The sequence below is a fragment of the Aotus nancymaae genome, unplaced genomic scaffold (genome assembly GCF_030222135.1).
Source record: "Aotus nancymaae isolate 86718 unplaced genomic scaffold, 86718_ANA_hifiasm-v0.15.2.pri h1tg000036l, whole genome shotgun sequence".
Classification (NCBI taxonomy): Eukaryota; Metazoa; Chordata; class Mammalia; order Primates; family Aotidae; genus Aotus; species Aotus nancymaae.
In genome coordinates this window covers 90,750,989-90,773,661 of record NW_026988450.1, presented here as the reverse complement: position 1 = coordinate 90,773,661, position 22,673 = coordinate 90,750,989, and the positions used below count along the sequence as shown (strand labels likewise).

At 53.1% G+C, this 22,673-nt stretch overlaps 1 protein-coding gene across 1 annotated transcript; it reads right to left on the bottom strand.

Annotated features, from left to right (window-relative positions):
* Nucleotides 1-11,405: 11,405 nt before the first annotated feature.
* Nucleotides 11,406-13,993, bottom strand: PSCA (prostate stem cell antigen). The gene is made up of 3 exons (XM_012468355.2): nucleotides 13,928-13,993; nucleotides 12,641-12,748; nucleotides 11,406-12,211 (listed from the first exon to the last, which is right to left on the bottom strand). The coding sequence occupies exons 1-3, from the start codon at nucleotides 13,977-13,979 to the stop codon at nucleotides 12,000-12,002; spliced, it is 372 nt and encodes a 123-aa protein (XP_012323778.1). The 5' UTR covers nucleotides 13,980-13,993; the 3' UTR covers nucleotides 11,406-11,999.
* Between the last annotated feature and the right edge of the window lie 8,680 nt (nucleotides 13,994-22,673).

Below are 22,673 nucleotides of genomic sequence, written 5' to 3'. Positions count from 1 at the left end.
AATTTTTATTTAAGAAATGTTACCTATTATTTAGAAAGAAAAATTGTGAGCACTGGTAGAGGTCTGGAGATCTGGCAGGCTCTGATGGGTGAGTGACACAGTAGGTAGACTTTGCCTTTGAGTCACAGAAGGTTGTTCCAGCAGCTGTTAGGTACACCTGGTTGTAAAGTTGCAGCAGGCCGTTTCAGGATATGGGCTTGCAGATGGTTCTTGGAGCAGGTGACGTCTGCCAGAGCCATTTTCCTCTGGCCCTTGGCTTTGATTGAGTTGGGTATGCCAAGAATAACTCAATTTATGAAATCAACTTTCATATACACAACATTGCAGTTGTCCCTAATGTCATTCCTTACATATACCATCATACCACAACTTCCCAGAAATGAGATCAAAGGACAAACGTTAAATATATTTGCAGTTTACGTGAGTGTTACCTAGTTGCGCTATCTGGTCTTTGGACAGTTTTGTCATTGAGGAGTGAGTGCTTGTTTTTATGGTGGTGTCTTTGGACAGTTTTGTCATTGAGGAGTGAGTGCTTGTTTTTATAAGGGTGTCCTCTTATTCACTCTGGATTTTCACCAGTCTGACAGATGAAAATAAAAATAGCATCCAGGCGTATTTTTAATTTGCATTTTTAAATTATGAGTGAGGTTGAGCACAGTTTGCTATGGCTAGCGGATATTTGCATTTTCCTGTGATCTCTCTATTTATGGCTGTTGTCCATTTTCCTGTTTAACAGACATTGCTTAACAGAAGGCATTATTTGAGTTGCTGACCAATCTCTAAATAGTTACGAGGTAGGATATCAGCAGGACTTGTTTTCCAAGGCTTGATCATGACCCTGTGATCACAACAGGATGTAACGAAGAAACTGGCCCATGCCAGCTAGGATCATGATGGTGACAAAAGTGAGTTGAGTTGCCCTCATTGCTCAATATATGTTCATTGTAATACATTCTCATAGACACCGTCACCAACACTCTGACAATTTACAAATGTCATGACAATGACCCAGAAGTTATATGGTTCTGGGAACTCCCTGCCCCTTTTCCAGAAACTTTGTGAATAACCTGCCCCTTAATGCGCATATAATTAAGAATGAGTGTAAATAGAGCCAGTCAGCAACCATGAGTGCTGCTCTGGACCCCTCTGCCTATGGGGCAGCCCTGGTCTGTCTACAGAGCAGCCATTTTGCTGTACACTGTTCCTCTAAGAAACTTTGTTTCACTGTCAGCTCACTCTTGAATTCGTTCCTGAGTGAATGCAAGAACACCCTCCCAAGCTAAGCCCCAGTGTGAGGGTTCACTGGCATCAGTTGCCAACTGTTTGGAGTGATCCTTCAAGGCAACATGATGACCGCTTGTTGCATGGAGGAAAGGCAAGGGGCCCACTGGCTGGCCCTGCACCACACCCTGCTAACCACTGAATGGAACAACCCCCAGAAGCACTGGCCCCCGCCCAACTGTGGGAGTCCACGGTCGGGTTTACGATGACCAAGTCAGTGCCGTTGGTCTAGACGGTGGCAGATGTGCATGGCTGGAGGCTCCCGGTCAGTCACCACTGGCAGTCAGACAGTCACCAACCGTGCACATGGGACCAGATAATGGGAGAAGGCTTCTCACCTCCAGATAAAGGTGGAGCTACAGGGGAAATAAAGAGACAGGAGAGGGCAACTCATCTAACTGGGTGAGGAGGCTGTTGACAGGGCTCCTGAAGGAGATGGAAGTGGGAGATGTGCCGGGGGGGGGCCCAGCACCCACCTCTGCAGGGTAGGGGGCCTCTTCAGCCTCAACACAGGCCTCAAAGTGTCAGATTTGTCAGGCCTACATGTGCAAGCCTGGACCCAGAGAATCTGAAGTCCTGCTTGCCTTGGCTGATCACCTGCTACCTCCTGCCTGCATTCACCATTGTCCCTGATAGCCCAGCGGAGCTTCCCCTAGTTAAGATGGCTCACCCCACCCTGCCATCCTAACTGTTACTATGATAATGCGAATACTCCTCACCCCACCCTGCCATCCTAACTGTTACTATGATAACGTGAATACTCCTCACCCCACCCCGCCATCTTAACTATTATAATAATGTGAATACTCCTAGCCCCACTCTACCATCTTAACTACTCTTAAGTCTTACCCCACCCCCCATTGTAACTGAACTTATGGTAATGTACACTCCCTGCCCCTACCCCGACCACTGTAACTGATCTTACTCTGTAACTTTCCACTGCCCAACCCAAACCTATAAAAACAACTCATCCCACCACCCTTCGCTAACACCCTTTTTGGGCTTAGCCCACCTGCACCTAGGTGAATAAACAGCCATGTTGCTCACACAAAGCCTGTTTGGGGGGTCTCTTCATTCAAAGCGTGTATTTTAACAAGCTCTTTACTATATGTGCCAGCCTGGAGGAACTAAACTGCAGGTACGGATTGTAATTTCAAATGGGGAATACTTGAAGTGCGGCCGGGGTGGGGTGCTGAATGAGTCTCTTGGTTAAAGCTATTGAACCTGAAGGAAATTCCTGGAGGACCAGAATCTGTTCCTCAACTCCCGGTACGGGACTCTACGGCTTTTGCCATGATGTGGGTGAGTGAAATAGGCTGACAGTAGAATGCAGAACGTTTTAGGATTGCCAGGCATAGAATTTGTAAGGCCGGTTGCCTCGCTGGGAGCTCGGACACGCCTATCCCCCCTCCCCGCCTAGAAACCACGTCACCACTCCTCGCCCACTTTTGCACTCAGCACTAGCCTCTGCACTCAGCACCTAGCCGACTGTTGAAAAACCCCGCCAAAATTTAAAAGAAGCCCCGCCAGAACCTGCCCAATAGCATTTTGCCCCGTCCAGGTCCCACTCCCCCGGGCGGCCCACTCACCGGAAATCCCGCCTACCTGCCAATGGCAGCTTGCCCCCGCCCACGTCCTGCTTCCCCACAACCAATCAGAACGCCTCCACTCCCTATAAAACTCCACGCCCAAGAGGCGTCAGGCGCGACTTCTCCGGCCCTTCCTGTCGGGCCGCAGAACCTCGCCCGGGAGCCGATTAAATTTCTTTATCTCAGTAACTGGCCTCAGTTGCCTCATTCGAACCCCGCTTGCTTCATTTAAACCTTACAGAATGATCCTGGGTAAGTAACTGAATTGGGGTTTGTCTTAGCTAAAGTTAAAATTAACAACCAGCCAGTCTTAATTGCTCCTTACCATTAGAGCGCTCAGTGCTCACGTAGGTTGTGCCATTCGTTTTTTTGCTTAACTTTTTTTTTTTTTTTTGGTGTTTGTTTCTGTTTTTCTTGTTTCAGTCTTCGGCCCATTGGGTTTGATTAACTCCATCAACTTCATCAGATCATAAGGAAAGTTCCAAATTATGAGGAACAGGGCCTCTGAAGTGACTAAATCCTGCCCCCCACCCACCTACAAAAGGTGATATTGTTGGGGAAGAAAAATAGCCAGCAAAAGGATTAAAAAAGGAAAGGTTTTTGATTTTGATTACTGAAGGGGTTTTGTTTACGGAACAAGGCCACCTCTTTGCTAGCCAGGCCAAACAAATAAATGGCTGTTGCCTCACGCTGCAGTTCCGTAGCTAAGGTTCTGCCTTCTTTTTCACCATGACAGCCTGGGCCTGGTGGGTTTGGTCCCTAAATCAAGCCCTTTCTGGTTTGATACTGGGTACTTCTGAAATAGCAGCAATTTGCTCTAGCTAAGATGTGGTAATTAGATTTAAAAGGACTTTTTTTTAAAGGCGCTCAGTGGTTAAAAGTCAGCTTAAAAGGCTAACATCCGAGGTGTGTGTGTGTATGTGTGTGTATGCGTGTGTGCATGTGTGTGCGTGTGTGCATGTGTGCGCACGCATGTGTGTAGGTGCATGTGTGGGTGCATGTTTGTGTGCGCGTGTGTATGTCTGTCTTTGAGAGGCCTTCGTGTGTTTGTTTTTTTGTTGGTTTCTCTAGCCTAGGACCTTGACTTTTTATTTGAGCAAAAGTTTTTTCTTTTCAGTTGACTGAATTCTGTTATTACCTGATTGACTAAAATAGCTATTGCAGCAAAGCCTACTCTAGGGTTTTTAAGGAAGAGTGTAGTTTAGGCATTTAGAAATATCTTTCTTTCTTTAAAACTATTTTTTAAGTGCACTGTAAAAGCGTCACGTTGTCTAGCCTCATACCAATTCCCCGTTTTTGGAGACCCAGGATTCAGTGTGGGCTCCACCCAGAACTCAGAGATCTGCTTAAAAAAAGAAAAACAGGTAGTCGCTAAATAAAATCGGCCTTCTCACATAATCCAGGAATAAAGTTCTGTAATTCTACGGTTGAGTTGGCATCCATCTACTCTCCCTCTGGCGCCGCCAGACATTTTCTCTCTGTACCTTGTGATGTAAATTTTGCTGTTTGACTTTCACCTGAGTTGTTTCCTTTAATATGCAAATTTAAGGCTATTTAGCTGACAACTGCCTAGGGTTGTGAAACAGGTTAACAAGAATCTGAAAGTCTAAGATAGGAAAAAAGAAGGTTTTTATGAATCTATAAGATGCACTTCTATACTTCTATCAACATGCCTAACATGTCTATGTTTTTATGTGTTGTGTACACAGTGTTTCACTACTAAAAATACATAAAAGAGCTCTAACTAATTAACTCAAAGACAAATAAAAGCACTTAAATCAAATACTTTATTGGAAAAAAGGAAAGACTAGTGAAATGCTCTTTCAAATGACATAAGTAAAATCTTTAATAAATTATCTAGCTTTACAATTATTGGTAAAGTAATATTAGAAATGTCTTAAGAATTGCCAGCATGTATTTTTGCTTTGCAATTATCAATCAAGCAATTTCATACTTACCCCTGCCAAATACTGTAAGTTGTCAAAATTTGGCAGAGGGTTTATAAGACTATAAACCCAGCCCAAAACTGAATGATCTTTGCTTGTGTAATCTTTAATTAATAAGACATTGGTATTGGTTTAATGAATGTAGCTGCATCTTGATTTAGAAATATTATCATAACTTCTAATCTTGTGGCTTAGGCAGTCTAGAGCACAGGCAGTAAGGAAGTTTGTTTTAGGAAAGACTATTGTCTTTGTTTGAAAGATAAACTATAAACTAAGTTCCTCCCAAAGTTCAGGAATGAACAAGGACAGCCTGGAGGTTAGAGGCAAGATGGAGTCAGTTAGGTCAATTCTTTTTCACTGTCTCAGCTATAATTTTGCAATGATGGTTTTATAACTTTAAATCATGACTATCACAGTTTTCATAAATAATCTAGGTAAACAATTAAGATAATTAGGTAAATGTAATGGATAAATACTTCTAGACAAATTTGTCAAAATTCAGAATAAAAAGCTATATTAAATAATAGATATTTCATTATTATGTTCCAATAAAAGTATATTGTAGGAAAATATTCTTGCTTAAAAAAAAAGTGTCCTTTTTTAAAAAGAATGGTGAACAAGTTTTACCTAATTTAAAGTTTATTTAAAGGTTATATATAAAACAAAGCAAAGGACCCAGGAAGTAAGAGAGATGTAAAGAAAGTTATAAAAATAAAGAGGTATTTTTCGTGGTAAGAAAGCTTAAAGAGAAATAATTTTATGTGAGAAAGAATCTTGTAAGATAATTTTAGTCCTAAAATACAATGACTGGTTGTTTAAGAAAGAGGATGTTTAGGACAAAAGAGAAAGTCCAGGCATGTCATGAATGATCCTCACAATAAGAGGATTTATGAAAAAAAACCACCAAAAATTTTTATATGATCAAATTGTTTATAAGTAATAGGTAATTATAATGGTCTTTCCTGAGATTAAGCTTGATGTAAAAAAACCACTTATACACTAAATTATTGGTAAGAACAATGAAATTTTCTTAAGGGGTTGATTTACTCTTAACAAATTATAACAGATTTTAATTTTTTTAACCAGAACTTCAACTTTTATTGCATCTCACCAGTTTTTGGCTTTTAAAAGGCACATTTTCTTAAAGGTCTAACAGAATGTTTTCTTCCAACATGATATTCTGTGCACTGCAGAAGGTCTTTTCTTTCGCCTCTCAGTAAATGACCTAACAGATTTAACATTTTATTGAAATAATTCCTATGCCATTATTATTAAGTTTGATTTGCTTAGGAAAAGGATGATATTTACATTTTTTAATTAAAGTTTACATTTGCATGTCTTCCTGTATGTACTTTTAAAGTTCTTGTGACATTGAGTTACAGGGCTTTGACTCCTGGGTCTAAAAAGACACCAAGTCCTGCTAAATTTTTAAACACTGACATCAATTAAAGCCCCATCTTTGGGCCCAGTAAAAGATGCCAATAAAAAGCAACTGCACTCCTGAAACAGAGTGACAAAAATTAAAGTTATTCAACTTCTCAAGGCCCAGGGACTATCTCAGTAGAGGTGAGTTCATGGATTGTAAGGGCTGATTTTAAAGATAAAGTAAGTTCACTTTCTCTATAAATTAATCATTAATGTTGAAGGCACACTGAAGCAAGATCAGCATATGGGCCCCTGAGTCAAATTAATAAGGTTTTCTTGAAGCATTAGCTAACTCCTAAATAAAGATTACAAAGGTTATGAAAGGCTTATGGAAGGTATATCTTACGATCAAGATTAAAAATTTATAATTTTTAAATAAAATTTTGAAAAAGAAATTTAATTGGCTTCTTGTACACCTATTCAAGATTAAGCCTGTTTCCTTTTTCTTTTTTTTTTTCAGACAGAGTCTTGCTCTGTCACCCAGGCTGGAGTGCAGTGGCGCAATCTTGGCTCACTGCATCCTCCACCTCCTGGGTTCAAGCAGTTCTCTGCCTCAGCCTCCCAAATAGCTGGGATTACAGGCGCCCGCCACCATACCCAACTAATTTTTTTGTATTTTTAGTAGAGATGGGGTTTCACCATATTGGCCAGGCTGGTCTTGATCTCCTGACCTTGTGATCCACCTGCCTCGGCCTCCCAAAGTGCTGGGATTACAGGTGTGAGCCACTGCGCCCAGCCATGCCTGTTTCTTATGAGTCCGCACAGGCACCTGAGAAAGACACTATGGCCTGCATTTGTGGACCCTTAGCATATCTAAAGCTGTTGTTTGGGAAGTAAACAGATAACTAACACCCCAAGTGCCTCCTCCTCAGCCTCCTTAACAACTCCCATCCCATAGAGGATTGCAGCCCAGTGGATACCTAGGGCCATGTGGTCACCTATTCAGTCAGCTTATAAATAACTTGTCTCTCATTTGGGATTGTGAACCCAATGGCTACCAGCGTATTGATAACATTCAGTTCAGGGGTCAATGTACATACAATAGGACAGGCAAAGCCCTGTAATATACAATCATATAACACCGCTCACCTGAGAGCTAGCCCTGGGATATACAGTCATATAACATCGCTCACCTGAGAGCTAGCCCTGTGATATGCAGTCATATAACACCGCTCACCTGAGAGCTAGCCCTGTGATATGCAGTCATATAACACCGCTCACCTGAGAGCTAGCCCTGTGATATACAGTCATATAACACCGCTCACCTGAGAGCTAGCCCTGTGATATACAGTCATATAACACCGCTCACCTGAGAGCTAGCCCTGTGATATACAGTCATATAACACTGCTCACCTGAGAGCTAGCCCTGTGATATACAGTCATATAACACCGCTCACCTGAGAGCTAGCCCTGTGATATACAGTCATGCAACACCGCTCACGTGAGAGCTAGCCCTGTGATCTACAGTCATATAACACCGCTCACCTGAGAGCTAGCCCTGTGATATAGTCATATAACACCGCTCACCTGAGAGCTAGCCCTGTGATATACAATCATATAACACCGCTCACCTGAGAGATAGCCCTGTGATATACAATCATATAACACCGCTCACCTGAGAGCTAGCCCTGTGATATAGTCATATAACACCGCTCACCTGAGAGCTAGCCCTGTGATATACAGTCATATAACACCGCTCACCTGAGAGCTAGCTCTGTGATATACAGTCATATAACACCGCTCACCTGAGAGCTAGCCCTGTGATATACAATCATATAACACCGCTCACCTGAGAGCTAGCCCTGTGATATAGTCATATAACACCGCTCACCTGAGAGCTAGCCCTGTACTATACAGTCATATAACACCGCTCACCTGAGAGCTAGCCCTGTACTATACAGTCATATAACACCGCTCACCTGAGAGCTAGCCCTGTGATATACAATCATATACCACCGCTCACCTGAGAGCTAGCCCTGTGATATACAGTCATGCAACACCGCTCACGTGAGAGCTAGCCCTGTGATCTACAGTCATATAACACCGCTCACCTGAGAGCTAGCCCTGTGATATACAGTCATATAACACCGCTCACCTGAGAGCTAGCCCTGTGATATACAATCATATACCACCGCTCACCTGAGAGCTAGCCCTGTGATATACAGTCATGCAACACCGCTCATGTGAGAGCTAGCCCTGTGATCTACAGTCATATAACACCGCTCACCTGAGAGCTAGCCCTGTGATATACAGTCATATAACACCGCTCACCTGAGAGCTAGCCCTGTGATATACAGTCATATAACACCGCTCACCTGAGAGCTAGCCCTGTGATATACAGTCATATAACACCGCTCACCTGAGAGCTAGCCCTGTGATCTACAGTCATATAACACCGCTCACCTGAGAGCTAGCCCTGTGATCTACAGTCATATAACACCGCTCACCTGAGAGCTAAGCAGGCCGTTTGCCTTATATTGGCTGGGGTTGAGACTGCTATTGGCCTACTGGCCCCATGGGGAAAATTTGCCTCTCACAAGGTAACTCTTCAAAGCTTTGCTTCTTCATTCCACACACCGCCTCATAAAACAGGAGACACTTTAGACACATTACACGCTCCCCCGCTTCCTCTGTAGGTATGATCATGGAGGACAGATTAGCATGAGAGTTTTATACTCACCGATTGAACAAGGAGTATGGGCTATAATCGATGAAACGTGCTGCACTTACGTAAGCGCCTCAGGTGAAACAGAAGACGCAGGTGAAATAGATGAGTGAGTGCCCAGCTGCATAAGTAGAACCAAGGTTGTGATCTCAGCTGTATCTGGTAAACCATTAAAAGCGCCCTCTGAGTCTCACGTGGTTTTTCTTCCTCGGACCTTTGATAGCTGTCTGGGTGTTACTAATCATTGGTCCTTGCTTGTTTATCTTCTTGGTAGTTTGTGTTTTCTGGATTACGGTAGGAAACGTCCCGAAGGCTATGAAACGCTGGCAGACATTACGCTAGGCTGTGGGGATTCCAGCTCTGCCCTTTTTTCTTTTTTGCTTTTCTATCATTTGTAAAGATGAGGCGAAGTGGGAAGACGGGGAGGTGGGGGTTCCAGTCCAGATGGAGCTATGGGGCCCTGAGCGCAGGGGCGGCCTCTGCAGCCGGAGGGCACTGGGCTGCGGCCTGCACTGTTGGTCACTGCTGATGCAGGCGGTCCTCCCTGGCTGGTCCTTGCCCTTGGAGAGGTCAGCCGTCTGTCCTTCGAGGAGGCAGCAGGATGTGCCATGTGGCCAGAGCAGGCTCCTGCCCATCGTCGTGGTGTGAGTCAGCGTCAGGGCTGTGTGTCCTCACAGGCCCTCAGCTCAGAGGTGCTGTGACCTGATGGACAGCTCAGGGGGTCAAAGGGGCCACAGTTTTCAGGCTGGTCCTGGCATGGAAAGCTCAGCAAGGCCTCCCGTGTCCTTGCCCTTCCTCCCTTCACCCGGCCAAAGGCATGCCAATGTGAGGAAGTCCGGGGAACAGGGTGTGAGGGTCCTGTGCCTGCTCTGTCCTGGACACCTCCAGCCTGCCCGATGCCAGTGGGCCCCAGCCCTGGAGCACGCTGCCTTGTGACTCTGAACCTAAGTCCCAGGGAGAAGGACCCCTTTCCACCAGGGGGTAGGGGCTGCTGTGTGGGCACCGGGGCGGGCTGAGTCCTGAGGACGGCTGCTGTAATCACTGAGGCATCTCCTGCGCTGAGGCCTCCAGAGGCCCTCCCTGGCCATCCCAGCATTCTGGATCCTCTTTCCTTGTTTTATTTTCTCTCCTGGTTTTTTGTCACCAGGGTGACCAGGAGCACCTGGAACGGCTCGTGGAACACAGCAGGGGCTCGATAGCTGTGTGCTGAGTGGACGGAGCCGGGCAGGGCACCAGCCTCCCTCACCCAGCTCCTGGACACTCCCAGAGCAGGTGGGCAAGCCCAGGCCACAGCGTCAGGAGACGCAGGGCAGCCAGCAGCACGTGCCTGAGCTCCAGCTCCTGCACTGAGCCTGGGGGGTGCAGAGTTCTGTGTGGGGATCCCTGGTCTGCAGGGCCCTCCCAGAAAACGCAGGCCTAGCCCTGGACTCTGGACTGGGGCAGGTCTGAGTGTGTCTTGAGCCCTGGACAGTGGGTGGGTGTCGGGCAGGCTGAAGCTGGGTGCAGGCGAGGTGGGAAGGGAGCAGCCAGTGCTCAGCGTCACTCAGATGCTGGCCTAGGGACCTGCACCCTCCTGACACTGCCAGGAGGGAGGTCTCCTGGTGCAGTCACACGTCGTCGGACGGGAGGCCTGGCTCTTTCTCAGCCCTGCCCACCGCCTGCTCCATGACCCACCCCGGAGCTCCAGGCCAGGGTTCCCCTGGCTCAGGATGGGATGTGGGCTGCAGACCTCTTCTCTTACCTGAGCCTCCGCCTCCTCTTTTCTGAACCTGCACCCCCACTCTGAGCCCCAACCTAACAGCCTTGGAAACCTCTCCCTGAGCAGGCCCCCACCCAGGTCACAGGCTGCGCCCCAACCCTAGGGCAGGAGGCAGGCTCTGTGCCAAAGGCTTCCCCGCCAAGGGCAGGAGGCAAGTGTGGGTGGAGTCCTCCCACGAGCCCAGGAACCCAGGTGCCTGTGGATGCTGGTGGGGCACAGGTTGTCCCAGAAGGAAGCCCCAGGAGGTGTGATGGACACCCCAGAGAGGGAAGGGGCTGAGGTTCAGGGTTGGGGGAGGCCACCTGTCCCCAGGCACCCTGCTGTGGTGTTTGAATGCTGTACAGTGGGTGTGCAGCTCTAAAACAAATGTTGAAACATTCGGGTGCTCAAATCAGGCCAAAAGGAGGGGTGGGAACTTGCATGGTAGCAGCCCCCACCCCTGGAACCCTCTCCTTCCTGTGAACTTTCTGGGTCCGTCCTCCCAGCAGGGAGGGGTCATGGATGAGCAAGATGGCTCAGAGAGGTCTGGCCACAGCTCCAGGCCACACAGCAAGTGCATGTCCTGGGAACCGCCTTCCCACCCTCTGCAGGGATGCCCTCCTTCCAGGTGCCAGGTGTTTGCTCCGGTCACGGAGGGGGCTGCAACCCCCATGACCAGGGCCCATTCACAGTCACAGACCCGGTGCAGACACAGCCCGGGTCCCATCCCACCTGGGGTGCGCAAGGACAGAGGCTCTCTCTGGCTTATCAACAGGTGTTTATTAAGGGCCTACGCTGTGCTGGGGCTGCCATTGAGGGAGCCCCACGAATGTGAGGGCTAGCCCCTCCCTCCAGGCCACCAGACCCCATCTCCGGAGACTCCCAGGACCTCACACCAACCCCTGTCCTCCAGCTCCGCTCCGTCTACTTCATCTCAGCCTTTGCCGGCCCTCCTGAGGGCCTGCCCTCTGCTGGAGGGCCCGAGTCACAACCAGACCTGGCTCTGATCATAGATGGGGTGGGCAGGGAAGGCTTCCTGGAGGAAGAGGTGCCTGAGCACAGGGTTAAGGGTGGGGAACACTGGGCCATGGAGACAGCAGCAGTGGGGATTGGAGGGGCCGTCTGCAGGCTGATCTGTGTCGCTAGAGCTGGCCTGCCAGGTGGGAGTCCTGGAGAGGGCCACGGGAGGGTCAGGGTGGGGAATGGGGGTGGGAGGCAGAGGGACATGGCCAGACCTGTATTAGGACGCGCCCTCAGGAACCAGGACAGGCTCCCACTGGGCCGGGTGTGTGAGGAGTGGCACAGGGGCCTGGGGCACCACACCCACTGGGGGCTGCAGCAGGTCCTCCGGGCGCCTACAGCTGGCTGGGACCCCAGAGCAGCAGGCCGAGTGCGGTGAGCGGCACCAGGGTGGCGGCAGCCGGCTGCAGGGCACGGGCCCCGCTGGCGTTGCACAAGTCGGTGTCACAGCACGTGACGTTCTTCTTGCCCAGGTAGTAGTCCTGAGAGTCATCCTCGCAGTGTGAGCTGCAGCCTTTGCTGATGACGCTCAGGAGGCCTACGGCACCTGGGGAGCAGCGGACCGGGGCTGGCACCGTCCTGCGTGCTCACCCGGCTGCCCTGCCCACGCCGCCTCCTGTCCCCACCCTGCCTGAAGCTCCGGAGTCCCCCTGGGCTGGCCTCAGGATCGCAAGCAGTGCCAGGGCCTGGTCTCGGGCCTATCCCCATCCAGGGCAGGCGGACCACCCGCTGAGCACCAGAAATGGTGTGAGTGAGCCAGCCCGAGCAGGGATGGGGGAGGGACAGACGTTGGAGGAGTGGCAGATGGAGGAGGGTGGATGGTGGAGGGGGCCGGAGGGACAGATGCTGGGGGACAGGTGGGGGACAGGTGAGGGACGGGTGGGAGGAAAACGGCGCGTAGGTGTGGGGAGATGGCCGGAAGGATGAATAGTTCAGTGTCAGAGACCTAAGCCCGGAGCCCTCGTCCCACACTCACGGATGCGCTCGGTCCAGCACTGCGTCTCCGACTCGGTGCAGTTGTGCACCTGCAGGCAGTTCTCGTTGCTCACCTGGCCCCTGCAAGTGTAGCACTGCAGGGCGGAGCCTGCGGGGCGGGCGGGAGAGGCCTCAGAGGCGGCGCCACAGCACTCCCCGGAGGGGGACTCCCAGCCGGGGCCTGCCAGCCTCATCTTCTCTGCAGGGCGGAGGGCGAGGCCGACAGCAGGGTCTGGGCCCTTCTGGAGAGCGCACACTGTGTGCTGGGACAGGCCTTTGCAGGGCACAAACTTCACACCCTTCCCAGGGTACCCGGCAGCTGCCATCTATGCCCCAGCCCCCCTCTTGCCAGGGTAAAGCTTTGTGAAAACGCCCATGCTACTGAGAGAGAAGGGCTCAGCCCATTTGCCAGGGGCCTGGCTGGACACTTGGAGATGGGATGGATGAAGCTTTTCCGTGACTTCCTCAGGCCACCGCCATGGAGGCCCACCTGGCCTTGTCCCCAGCAGCCTGTCTAGGCTAAGCCCGACCTCTCGGCCTCTCAGGCCTCCCGGGTCAGATCTCGCTCTGCCCCTGGGGTGGCCCTGCTGTGAGGTGGTCACGGCCACTGTCTCCGCCTATGCAGGCAGGTGCCCCCACAGTCCTTGGTGCCCCCTCCTCGCCCTCCATTCCCCTTCACCATCTTCAGGGCCCTCCTCAGCGCCTCCGAAATGTTGCCCCGTTTAGCCCCTCGGTGGCTGTGTTGGTGACCCTGCTTTCCAGAAGAGGAAGCTGCGGCCATGGGGGTGACTGACCCTGGGACCCTGGGCTGGGAGGGACCCACACCGAGCAGAGCAGTGCAGGTCAGTAGCCCCCTGGGACCCTTGGAGGCTGCAACGCTGGGACTGGGCCGGGCGTAGACCCCTGGGTCCTCTCAGGACACCCCCAGCACCTCCCCCTCATGCCCTCAAAGGGACTTTGTAGCCTGAGGCTTCCTGCCCCTGTGCCTCCCGGCTCATCAGCATCTCTGTCCATCCATCTGTCAGTCTGTCTGCACCCCTAGGAGCCAGGCTCTGCCCCACGGTGTTGAAGGAATGTGACTCCATGCTGTCCCTGTAAACCCCGATCACTGGGGATGGCAGGGAACACAGGTCACTGCCTGGTTGTGCCAAGAGCTGCCCTGGAGGAGTGGAGGCTGGAGTGAGAGCCTCGCCCCCTCTCTGCCTTCCTCTTTTCTCCCCCTCCTCTCTGAGTGCCTCCCTGACTCAGCCCTGCTCCCTTCCCTGCTGGGGGCCAGCCGAGGCCTCACCTGGCTCCAGGGCCAAGCCTGCGACCAACAGGGCGAGCAGCACAGCCTCCATGGTCACGGGTGGGCAGCGGCGGAGCAGGCCTCGGGCGGCTTTATATGCCTCGGCCAGGGAGAGGCTGGACTGCCCACAGTCAACACCCGCGGGCTCCCTGGAGCCAGTGAGGGCCCCGGGGCTGGGCAGGTCCCGTCTCCTCCCCGAGCCTGCGCCTCCCTCTCCCTTCGCCCTTTCCAGCTCCAGAGGGCAGAGCCTGCCCAGGCCCGTGGCTCAGCAGGCCCAGGCTGAGGGCTGGAACCTCCTCAGATCCCAGACTACGCCCCTCCCGCCTCTCCCGCCTCCCCCACCTCACAGCACAGGGCCAGATCAGGGAGACCCTTTCTCCAGGCTCCTGCAGGCCTCGGCCTTCCAGCTAAGGACGAGGCACCTCCCTGGGCCCTGTGTCCTGCAGACGCTGTGTTGCCCTCCTGGGGCCCATGGCCCATGGGGTGATGAGCCTCGGTCACAGCGTCACAGACAGATGAGCAGCAGGTGCTACTAGGGAGCGGGGCAGGGGCTGTTCCTGGTGTGAACCAAAGGCAGCATTCGAAGGGCCCCGGCCATCTGAGTGGACCCCTCCTCACGGCCAGGGCTTTCCAAAGTGAACCTGAAAAACTGGTTCAGGCCATGACAGCAAAGGGCCAGACAGCCTCATTACCCGCTCCCTTCATAACTCAGGAAGAGCCAGCGTTAACAGCGGGGACCTGCAGTCTGATGAGAGCCGCTGTCCGTCTGTGTTCTTGGAGGCCTGCTGCCTGGAGGCTTCATCTGATGCCAAAACCTTGGTCTCCACCCCCTTGTAACCCAGACACTCCTTTCTGTTGACAACTCTTGCAACCAGTTGCCAACCAGAAAATGTTCAATTCACCTGTAAGCTGGAAGCCCCCGTCCGAGCGGTCCTGCCTTTCTGAACCAAACCAATGTAGACCTGGAGTGTACGTGATTCCTGCCTCACATCTTCCTAAAATGCCTCAAATCAAGCTGGGCCCCGACCACCTCGGGCACCTGTTCTCAGGTCTCCTGGGGGCTGTCACAGGCCATGGGCCCTCATATTTGGCTCAGAATAAATGTCTTCAAATATTCTACAGAGTTTGGCTCTTTGTTGACACAGGGGACACCCTCCCTGGGGAGGGGACACTGTTGCACAGGCTCTGATTTACGGGGCACTGGGTGTGGGACCTGGGCTAGATGCCCTACCCCCAGGACCTTGAGCTATCCTCAGCTTGGAACGTTAGCTGCAAGGGAGTCGGGGAAGTGCAGCTTTTAGCAGCCTCTGCACTAGCGGGAGCAGGGCTGGGCCCAGGGCTGGATGGCCTCTGTCTGCGCCAGGTCCCCTCTCCCTCCTACTCCATGTCCCGGGAGGCTGGTCCGGCTGCCACGGGCAGGAGATGAGAGGGTGGAAAAGACAGGGTCAGGCTGGCTCTCCTGCCAGCCGGCTGGGGGTGGTGGCAGTGGCTACAGCCCTCTAGAGTAAGCCCAGGTCCTGTCAGCCAGGCTTCTCCCACCCCCCGGGCTCTGGCCAGCCTCTGGTCGCTGTGCTCACCCCCTCATCCCTCCAAGCCCAGGGGCCAGTGGCTTCCTGCTGCTGCTGGTTTTGAGGGGGACTCATGGCCCCTGTTGTCTCCTTCCACCTGGCCCCTGGCTTTGTACTTGGGCCCTGAGTTAGACAACTCTGCCTGGCAACCCTCTTCAGATGCTGGTGGGTCCACCGTGGCCGTGGTCCTGCCTGCTGCTGAGTGTGTGTCTGGAGGGAGGCAGACCCCTCCTCCCCTGACGCCCCCTAATCCCCACTGATGGGGTGTCTGGGGGGAGACAGGCCCCTCCTCACCTGACCCTCCCCCATCCCTGCTGATGGGGTGTCTGGGGGGAGACAGGCCCCTCCTCCCCTGACGCTCCCCCATCCCCACTGATGGGGTGTTTGGGGGGAGATAGGCCCCTCCTCCCCGATGCCCCCCCATCCCCACTGATGGGGTGTCTGGGGGGAGACAGGCCCCTCTTCCACTGTTCCCCCCATCCCCACTGATGGGGTGTCTGGGTGGAGACAGGCCCCTCTTCCACTGTTCCCCTCATCCCCACTGATGGGGTGTCTGTGGGGAGACATGGCCCTCCTCCCCTGACACCTCACTGTCCCCACTGATGGGGTGTCTCACCTTCATTCCTACCTCCTCTCCTCGATTTTGCCCCCAAAAAGGGCTCTGGCACATTTTAGGGGGTGGTGAGGATGTCTCAGGAAGGAAAAGTCTTGGGGAATCGGCCCCTCTCCCAGCAGGCCTGGACTGTCCCAGAGGTCTGGCAGATGTTTATGGGGTGTTTGGGGGACATCAGCTCCCACTGTCTCACCTTGAGTCTGGGATCCAGGTAACACTACTGATGGGGGCAGGGACAATGAGAGACCCGACCTCCCTGGGACTCAGTGGCACCAGGAATCTCCCTTTGGGCTTCCCCTGGGACCCAGGTCGGCCCCTGTCCCTCTGGGGTTGCTCCTGCCCAGCTCCCTGGCACCTGTGGGGTTGGGCTCTTTTCCATGGAAATTGTCTCTTCTCTGGCAAGTGAAGAGTCTGGGCCTGAGGGGGACAGGCCTTACTGGAGGCCATGCAGGGTGACTGTGCCCTCCCCAAGGCCCCTTCCTTGCTCACTCTGCCCACCCAGAGCTTGCCCTCTGGACACGCCCTCCAGCCCATGTCCTGTGAGCTCAGGATAAGGGCCTCACCTGGTAATTAACTGCTTCCATGTGTGGCTGACTGCCTCTGTCCCATCCTCCCTCTGCCCCCAGCCCCAGCCCCCCAGGACCCTGGCCACTCCTGCACAAGAGGTTTTCTTATCTGTCTCTGTATTCAAGGTGCCAGCCTGGAACTTTCCGTCCTCAAATATTTACAGGTGTGTAGGTGTTTGCTGATCTGATTTGATATACAGTGATTTCTGTAAGGCAGTGGTTCTCACGTGGGTGACTCTGCACCCCCGGGGAATGTTTGGTGATGTCAGGAGGCATCTCTGCTTGTTCCAGCTCAGGGGTGCTGCTGGCCTGTAGTGGGTGCAGGCCAAGGAGGGGGCAGCACACAGGACCCCGACCACAGAATCCGCCGGCCCAGACATCACCCACGCTGAGGGTGAGGCTGGTCTCAGCATGGCCTCATGGCCACAGCTCACATACAGAAGACCATGGCTGTTACATTGCTAGAGCCCCACCCCTGACCACAGGTTGGGTTCTGAACTCAGCCCCAAACTCAGCCCTCACTGTGGTCAGTCTGAACTCTAACCCTGGTTACCTAACAAGGCCTGGTTATGGTCCCACCCTGAGTCCTAAGACTAGTCACACCCTGAGCCCTGGCTTGGGCCACTGACTGAGGCCTGATCCTGGTCACAGAATGAACCCTGACTATAGTAACACACTGAGCCCTGATCCTGATCACACTCAATCCCTGGTTCTGGCCACTGACTGAGCCTGATCCCGGTCACAGAATGAACCCTATGGTCACACACTGAGCCCTGATCCTGATCACACTCAATCCCTGGCTCTGGCCACTGACTGAGCTCTGATCCTGGTCAGGGAATGAATGCTGACTGCGGTCACCCTCTGATTTTGACCCTGGTCACAGTCTAATTCCTGTCCCCTGAATGCAGCCCCGGAGCCTAAACGGAGCCTGGATCTTCCAGCAGTTCTCCTGTCTGGGAAGTTCTGCCACAAGGGGCATGGCTCCCCACAGACCCCCATGCAGTGGACAGGGGCCGAGAGGTTGATGTGAGTCATAAAACTCCGGTCTCCAGTTCAGATGGCTCTGCGTGAGTTAAACTTTTTCTCTATCGCAATTACCCCGATTTGATAAATCGGCTCCGTTTGGGCAGGGGTTGAAATGAACCCACTGGGTGATGACACACTAGTAGGTTTTCTTCCTTCTCTTCCGCTCTTTCTGACTCTCCCAAGGGCCACAATGGACTTGGTCCTTGAGAAGAGGCGCAAGGCTCCCTGAGTAATGGTAGATGCAGCTGGGGGAGTCCCATGCATCTTGGGGATCAGGCCCCAAGATGCATGGGGCTCCCTCCAGAGAGGCCAATCCCAACTGCCCACCAGCACTGCCCGAGTCCTGGGAGACCATGTAATCCCAGGTCCCTGAGGTGGTAGCAGGGTCACGCACCAGGGAGAGAGCCAGCCTTCCTGGGGGGACTTTGCTGTCCCAGGCGACCCTGCCACGGGAGCTCCACTCCCATCCAGTGGCCCTAGGTTCTAGTCCCGCCATGCACGTGGTATGCTCGGTGACTCGGTCTCCTCCTCTGTGAAACATCTGACTTTAGCAGGCCCAAATTCTCGCCCCACAGAATCATGTGTGATAAAAATGGTTAGTGCGGCTTCCGTGTGACTCACCCTTGGCCTCCTTTCTCTGCTCTGCGGGTTGCCTCTGGGGACTCCAGATTTTCCTGTTCACTCTTGACCTTCCACCCACCCACCACCACGGGCCCAAAGCAGCTGGGTTCCCCAGAGATCCTGCCTTCCACCCAGTGCAGGGGTGAGGCCGGGGCTAGGGCAGCCGAACCAGGCCCTGGGGCTTCTGGGAGCCAACTCACCTTGCGGGGAGTCCCACCACCACCTCTTGGGGCCCTACACAGTCCCATGCAGTAACACATATCCCTGTGTGTAAATGTTCTTATTTCATGCAGCGTTAATTAAAAAAAATAAAGCTAGCATGTCACTTGCAAAGCCATGCTGGGGTCAGCCTGCAGCATCTTTTCTTTGGAAAAACACCCTTGCAGATCAGGAGGAAAACCCACTAGAGCTGAGATCATGGGGTGGCAGGGGGCACTGAGTGCCAGGCTCAGATCACGAGGTGTTCGGGGGCACTGAGTGCCAGGCTCAGATCACGGGGTGGTGGGGGGCACTGAGTGCCAGGCTCAGATCACGGGGTGGTGGGGGCACTGAGTGCCAGGCTCAGATCACGGGGTGGCAGGGGGCACTGAGTGCCAGGCTCAGATCACGGGGTGGTGGGGGGCCCTGAGTGCCAGGCACAGATCACGGGGTGGTGGGGGCACTGAGTGCCAGGCTCAGATCACGGGGTGGTGGGGGGCACTGAGTGCCAGGCTCAGATCACGGGGTCATGGGGGGCACTGAGTGCCAGGCTCAGATCACGGGGTGGTGGGGGCACTGAGTGCCAGGCTCAGATCACGGGGTGGTGGGGGCACTGAGTGCCAGGCTCAGATCACGGGGTGGTGGGGCACTGAGTGCCAGGCTCAGATCATGGGGTGGTGGGGGCACTGAGTGCCAGGCACAGATCACGGGGTGGCAGGGGCACTGAGTGCCATGCCCCCATTTGGGTTCTGGAAACTAGGCCATGACTTGCAGGCTGTGTGACATGTGACTGTGAGGGTTTGTATGTGCAAACTATGTGAGCATGGGTGTGTGCCCTGTGAGAGAGGATGCATGTCTGTGGCATGTGTGTAAATGTGAGCGTGTGGGTGTGTGCACAGGTTGTGTGTTGTGTTAGCAAAAGCATGTGTGTAAATGTGAGTGTGTATTGAGGCCACCAAGTCCCGAGGCTGGGCAGCTTGGCACCCCTCAGAGCGGTTTCCCCCAAGCCCACCCAGGTGGGGTCCACAGGCCCTCCCCATTTCTAACTCCCCCAGGGCCCTGCGTTTCCAGAGGAGGTGCCTCTTCCTGGCTGTCACAAAGGTGCCATCAGGGCCTGGCCCCAAACCACCTCCCCTCCTGCCTGGGTACCAAGGTGGAGATGGGCACTGCCCCAGCCCCTGCCCCACCAGCCATGCCCCTTGGCCTCCAGTGCCTCTCAGAACTGCCCCCCTCTCTGCACCCTCTGTTCGTGCCACTCCCTCCTCCTGGAGTGAACTCAGAGAGCAGAGGAGACCCCAGGCACACCCTTCCCTGCAATCTGGGCACAGCTTCCCCAGCACTGTCAGCCACCCTTGCTGTGAGAGAGCTGTCATCCAGAGACCTCCAGAGAGAGGGCTGGCTGGGACTGTCCCCACCTGAGGCCCCTGGAACCTGAGCAAAGGGCACTGTGGGTGCAGGCCCACCTCCAGACAGAGGGAACAGCAGGTGCAGGGGACGGCCCACGGGCTTGGGAGAGGACAGTGAAGGGTTAGATCTGGTGTGGCCTTGTGGCCCAGTGAGGACCTGAGCAGTATTCAGAGTGCACGGGCTTATCTGGGCAGGGGGAGTGACTGAGCCTCTCCAAGGCCACTCAGACTGTGGGTGGAGGTGGGGAGGCCAGTCGGGAAGGAGGCTGGTGCAGTGGCCCAGGCACGGTCTGGGGGCTCTGCTCTGTGAACCTGGGGCATTGCTGGGGGAAGGGAGTCCTCAGTGCCAGCCCCCAGAATTATGACAGTGAAGGAGATCGGATCCAACTGCCCCCAACTTGCCTTTAATCTCCAAACTGCCCTTCGTCATTTCTGGGCATAATCGCCCTTCCCCAAAACTCAACCGCCTTTGTAAAGCTAAGGAAAGGCCACCACTGCATTAGGAAGATGAGAGGAGTCTGAGTTCTTCTAAAGTGTAGACTTAAACAATTCCCAGCCATAACTCCCTGCCATTATTCCAGGGGTCACAAGATTCGCAACTCCCCCAGTTACTCCAAGTAACATCACTATTGTGACCCTCAGACTGGCCTTTCAAGATGGTCTTTTCAGGTTTTTGAATGTCTAATGACTGATGGATGGCTCTGGCAAGGCCCAGCAACCCGGCAGCTGGCCCTGTGGCCCCACCTGGACGAAACTCAGTGCACGGGAGGACCGTTATCACACCTCTACTACTTCATCACCAGCCAACCAGTAGCACCCGTTCCCTGGCCCACCAAACTTTCCTTGAAAGACCTTAGCGTCCAAATTCTTTGATAGGCTGATTTGAATAATAATAAAACTTGGTATCCCCTTCAGGTGGCTCTGCGTGAATTAAACTCTTTCTCTATTGCAATTCACCTGTCTTGATAAATTGGCTCTATCTGGGCAGGGGTCAAAATGAAACTACTGGGTGATACATTCTAGTATATTTTCTTCCTTCTCTTCCTCTCTTCCTGACCCCTCCCGAGGGCCAGAATGGACTCAGTCTTTGAGAAGAGGCCCAAGCTTCCCTGAGTAATGGTAGGAGCACCTGGGGGAGCCCCATGCATCTTGGGGATCATGCCCCAGTTCCAGGCCAATCCTCACTGCCCACCAGCACTGTCCAAATCTGGGAGACCACGTGATCCCGTGTCCCTGAGGTGGCGGTGACATGGGAGTTAAGAAATTATTTAGGCTGATAGTGACGGTAAGGAAGTCCTTGGTAAGGTTTTCCTTTTAATGAGAAGCAGCCCCCAAATCATTTTCTTTTCTAACCAAGAGCAGCCTATAAAATAGAGCTGCAGACATAGACAAGCGAGCTGGAGGCTTGCACAGGTGAATGCTGGCAGTCATGCCAACAGGAGAAAGCAAGCTGCGACTAGGCATGATCAAAGGGCAGCTCCATCTTCCCTTCTCGTGTGTATAGTAGGGAGCAGACAAGATGACACTGGCCAAGTGGAAAGCCCATTTGCAAATAAGATTAGGGTGGTGCGACCAGCCTTCCCCACGCCATATGTAAACATCACACTTGGTCATACCAACCTGTGGGCCCTTGGTAAATCAGACACCGCCTCCTCAAGCCTACCTATAAAATACGCCGTGGTCTGCTGCAGGCCTGCCAGCTTTTCCCTTTTGGATGTGTTTCTCTCCAAACAGAGCGCTGCTCCCTTCTCTCCTATCTTCTGCCTATTGAACTTTCTGCTCCTTAACCCATCTACATGAATCTGTGTCCTTAATCTTGGCATGAGACAAGTAACCCCAGATAATTACCCCAGTGATGCTGCTTCAGCAGCAGAGTCACACCAGGGATGGAGCCAGCCTTCCCCAGGTGGTGGTGAGGGTGGGCGGGGACTTTGCTGTCCCAGGAGACCCTGCCACGGGAACCCTAGTCCAGTGGCCCTGGGTTCTAGCCCCACCATGTGCCTGGTATGCTCGTGACTCCATTTCCTCTTCTGTGAAACACATCTGACTCTAGCAGGACCAAACTTCTGCCTCACAGAATCGTGTGCAATAAAAATTGGTTTGAAGCTACTACGTTTTGGGGTGGCTAGTGATGCCGCAGTTGATAGCTGATATGGGGTAAGGGCAGAAAGGAAGACTTGAAAGGAAGCAAGACCACAGAGGTGTGGGTGGGGGAGGGCGGGTGGAGGGAGTGAGAAGAGGCCAAACACTGGCTGGATTTTGAGGGCAGAGGATGTGGACATGAGGGATGGAGACTGTCGAGGGTGAGCCTGAGTGAACGGCAAGGTGAGTCACCATTTGTGAAGGTGGGGGCGATGCAATGGAGCAAGGCTGGAAGATCAAAGCTAAGCGGAGACATTGGGCAGCACACAGGAGTCTTGATTTCTGGGGAGGGGCCCTGGCAGGAGACATGAACTCAGGCGTTGCCAGTGTTGCATGGATTTTACAGGCATGACACTGGAGGAGATCACCTAGGGGTGGGGACTGGTTGAACAAAAGGAGCCAAAGAATGGCCTGGTCAGTAAGGAATCAGCAAGGGAGGGTAAGGAAGAGAAGAACCAGAGGGTGGGAGGGTCCTGGGAACAACTGAGCTGAGGAGGAGTGAGTTGGCTGGGCGCATTGGCTCGTGCCTGGAATCCCAGCATTTGGACATCACTTGAGCCCACGAGTTCGAGACCAGCTTAGGCAACACGGCTAGACCTCGTTTCT

What these genes read in the sequence shown, in the direction of transcription:
- PSCA (XM_012468355.2), bottom strand. Translation starts at nt 13,979, where the DNA reads ATGGAGGCTGTGCTGCTCGCCCTGTTGGTCGCAGGCTTGGCCCTGGAG. An exon ending in AGGCTTGGCCCTGGAGCCAG is followed by an intron (nt 12,749 to 13,927) that starts GTGAGGCCTCGG and finishes CCCGCCCCGCAG; the next exon opens with GCTCCGCCCTGCAGTGCTAC. An exon ending in GTGCTGGACCGAGCGCATCC is followed by an intron (nt 12,212 to 12,640) that starts GTGAGTGTGGGA and finishes GCTGCTCCCCAG; the next exon opens with GTGCCGTAGGCCTCCTGAGC.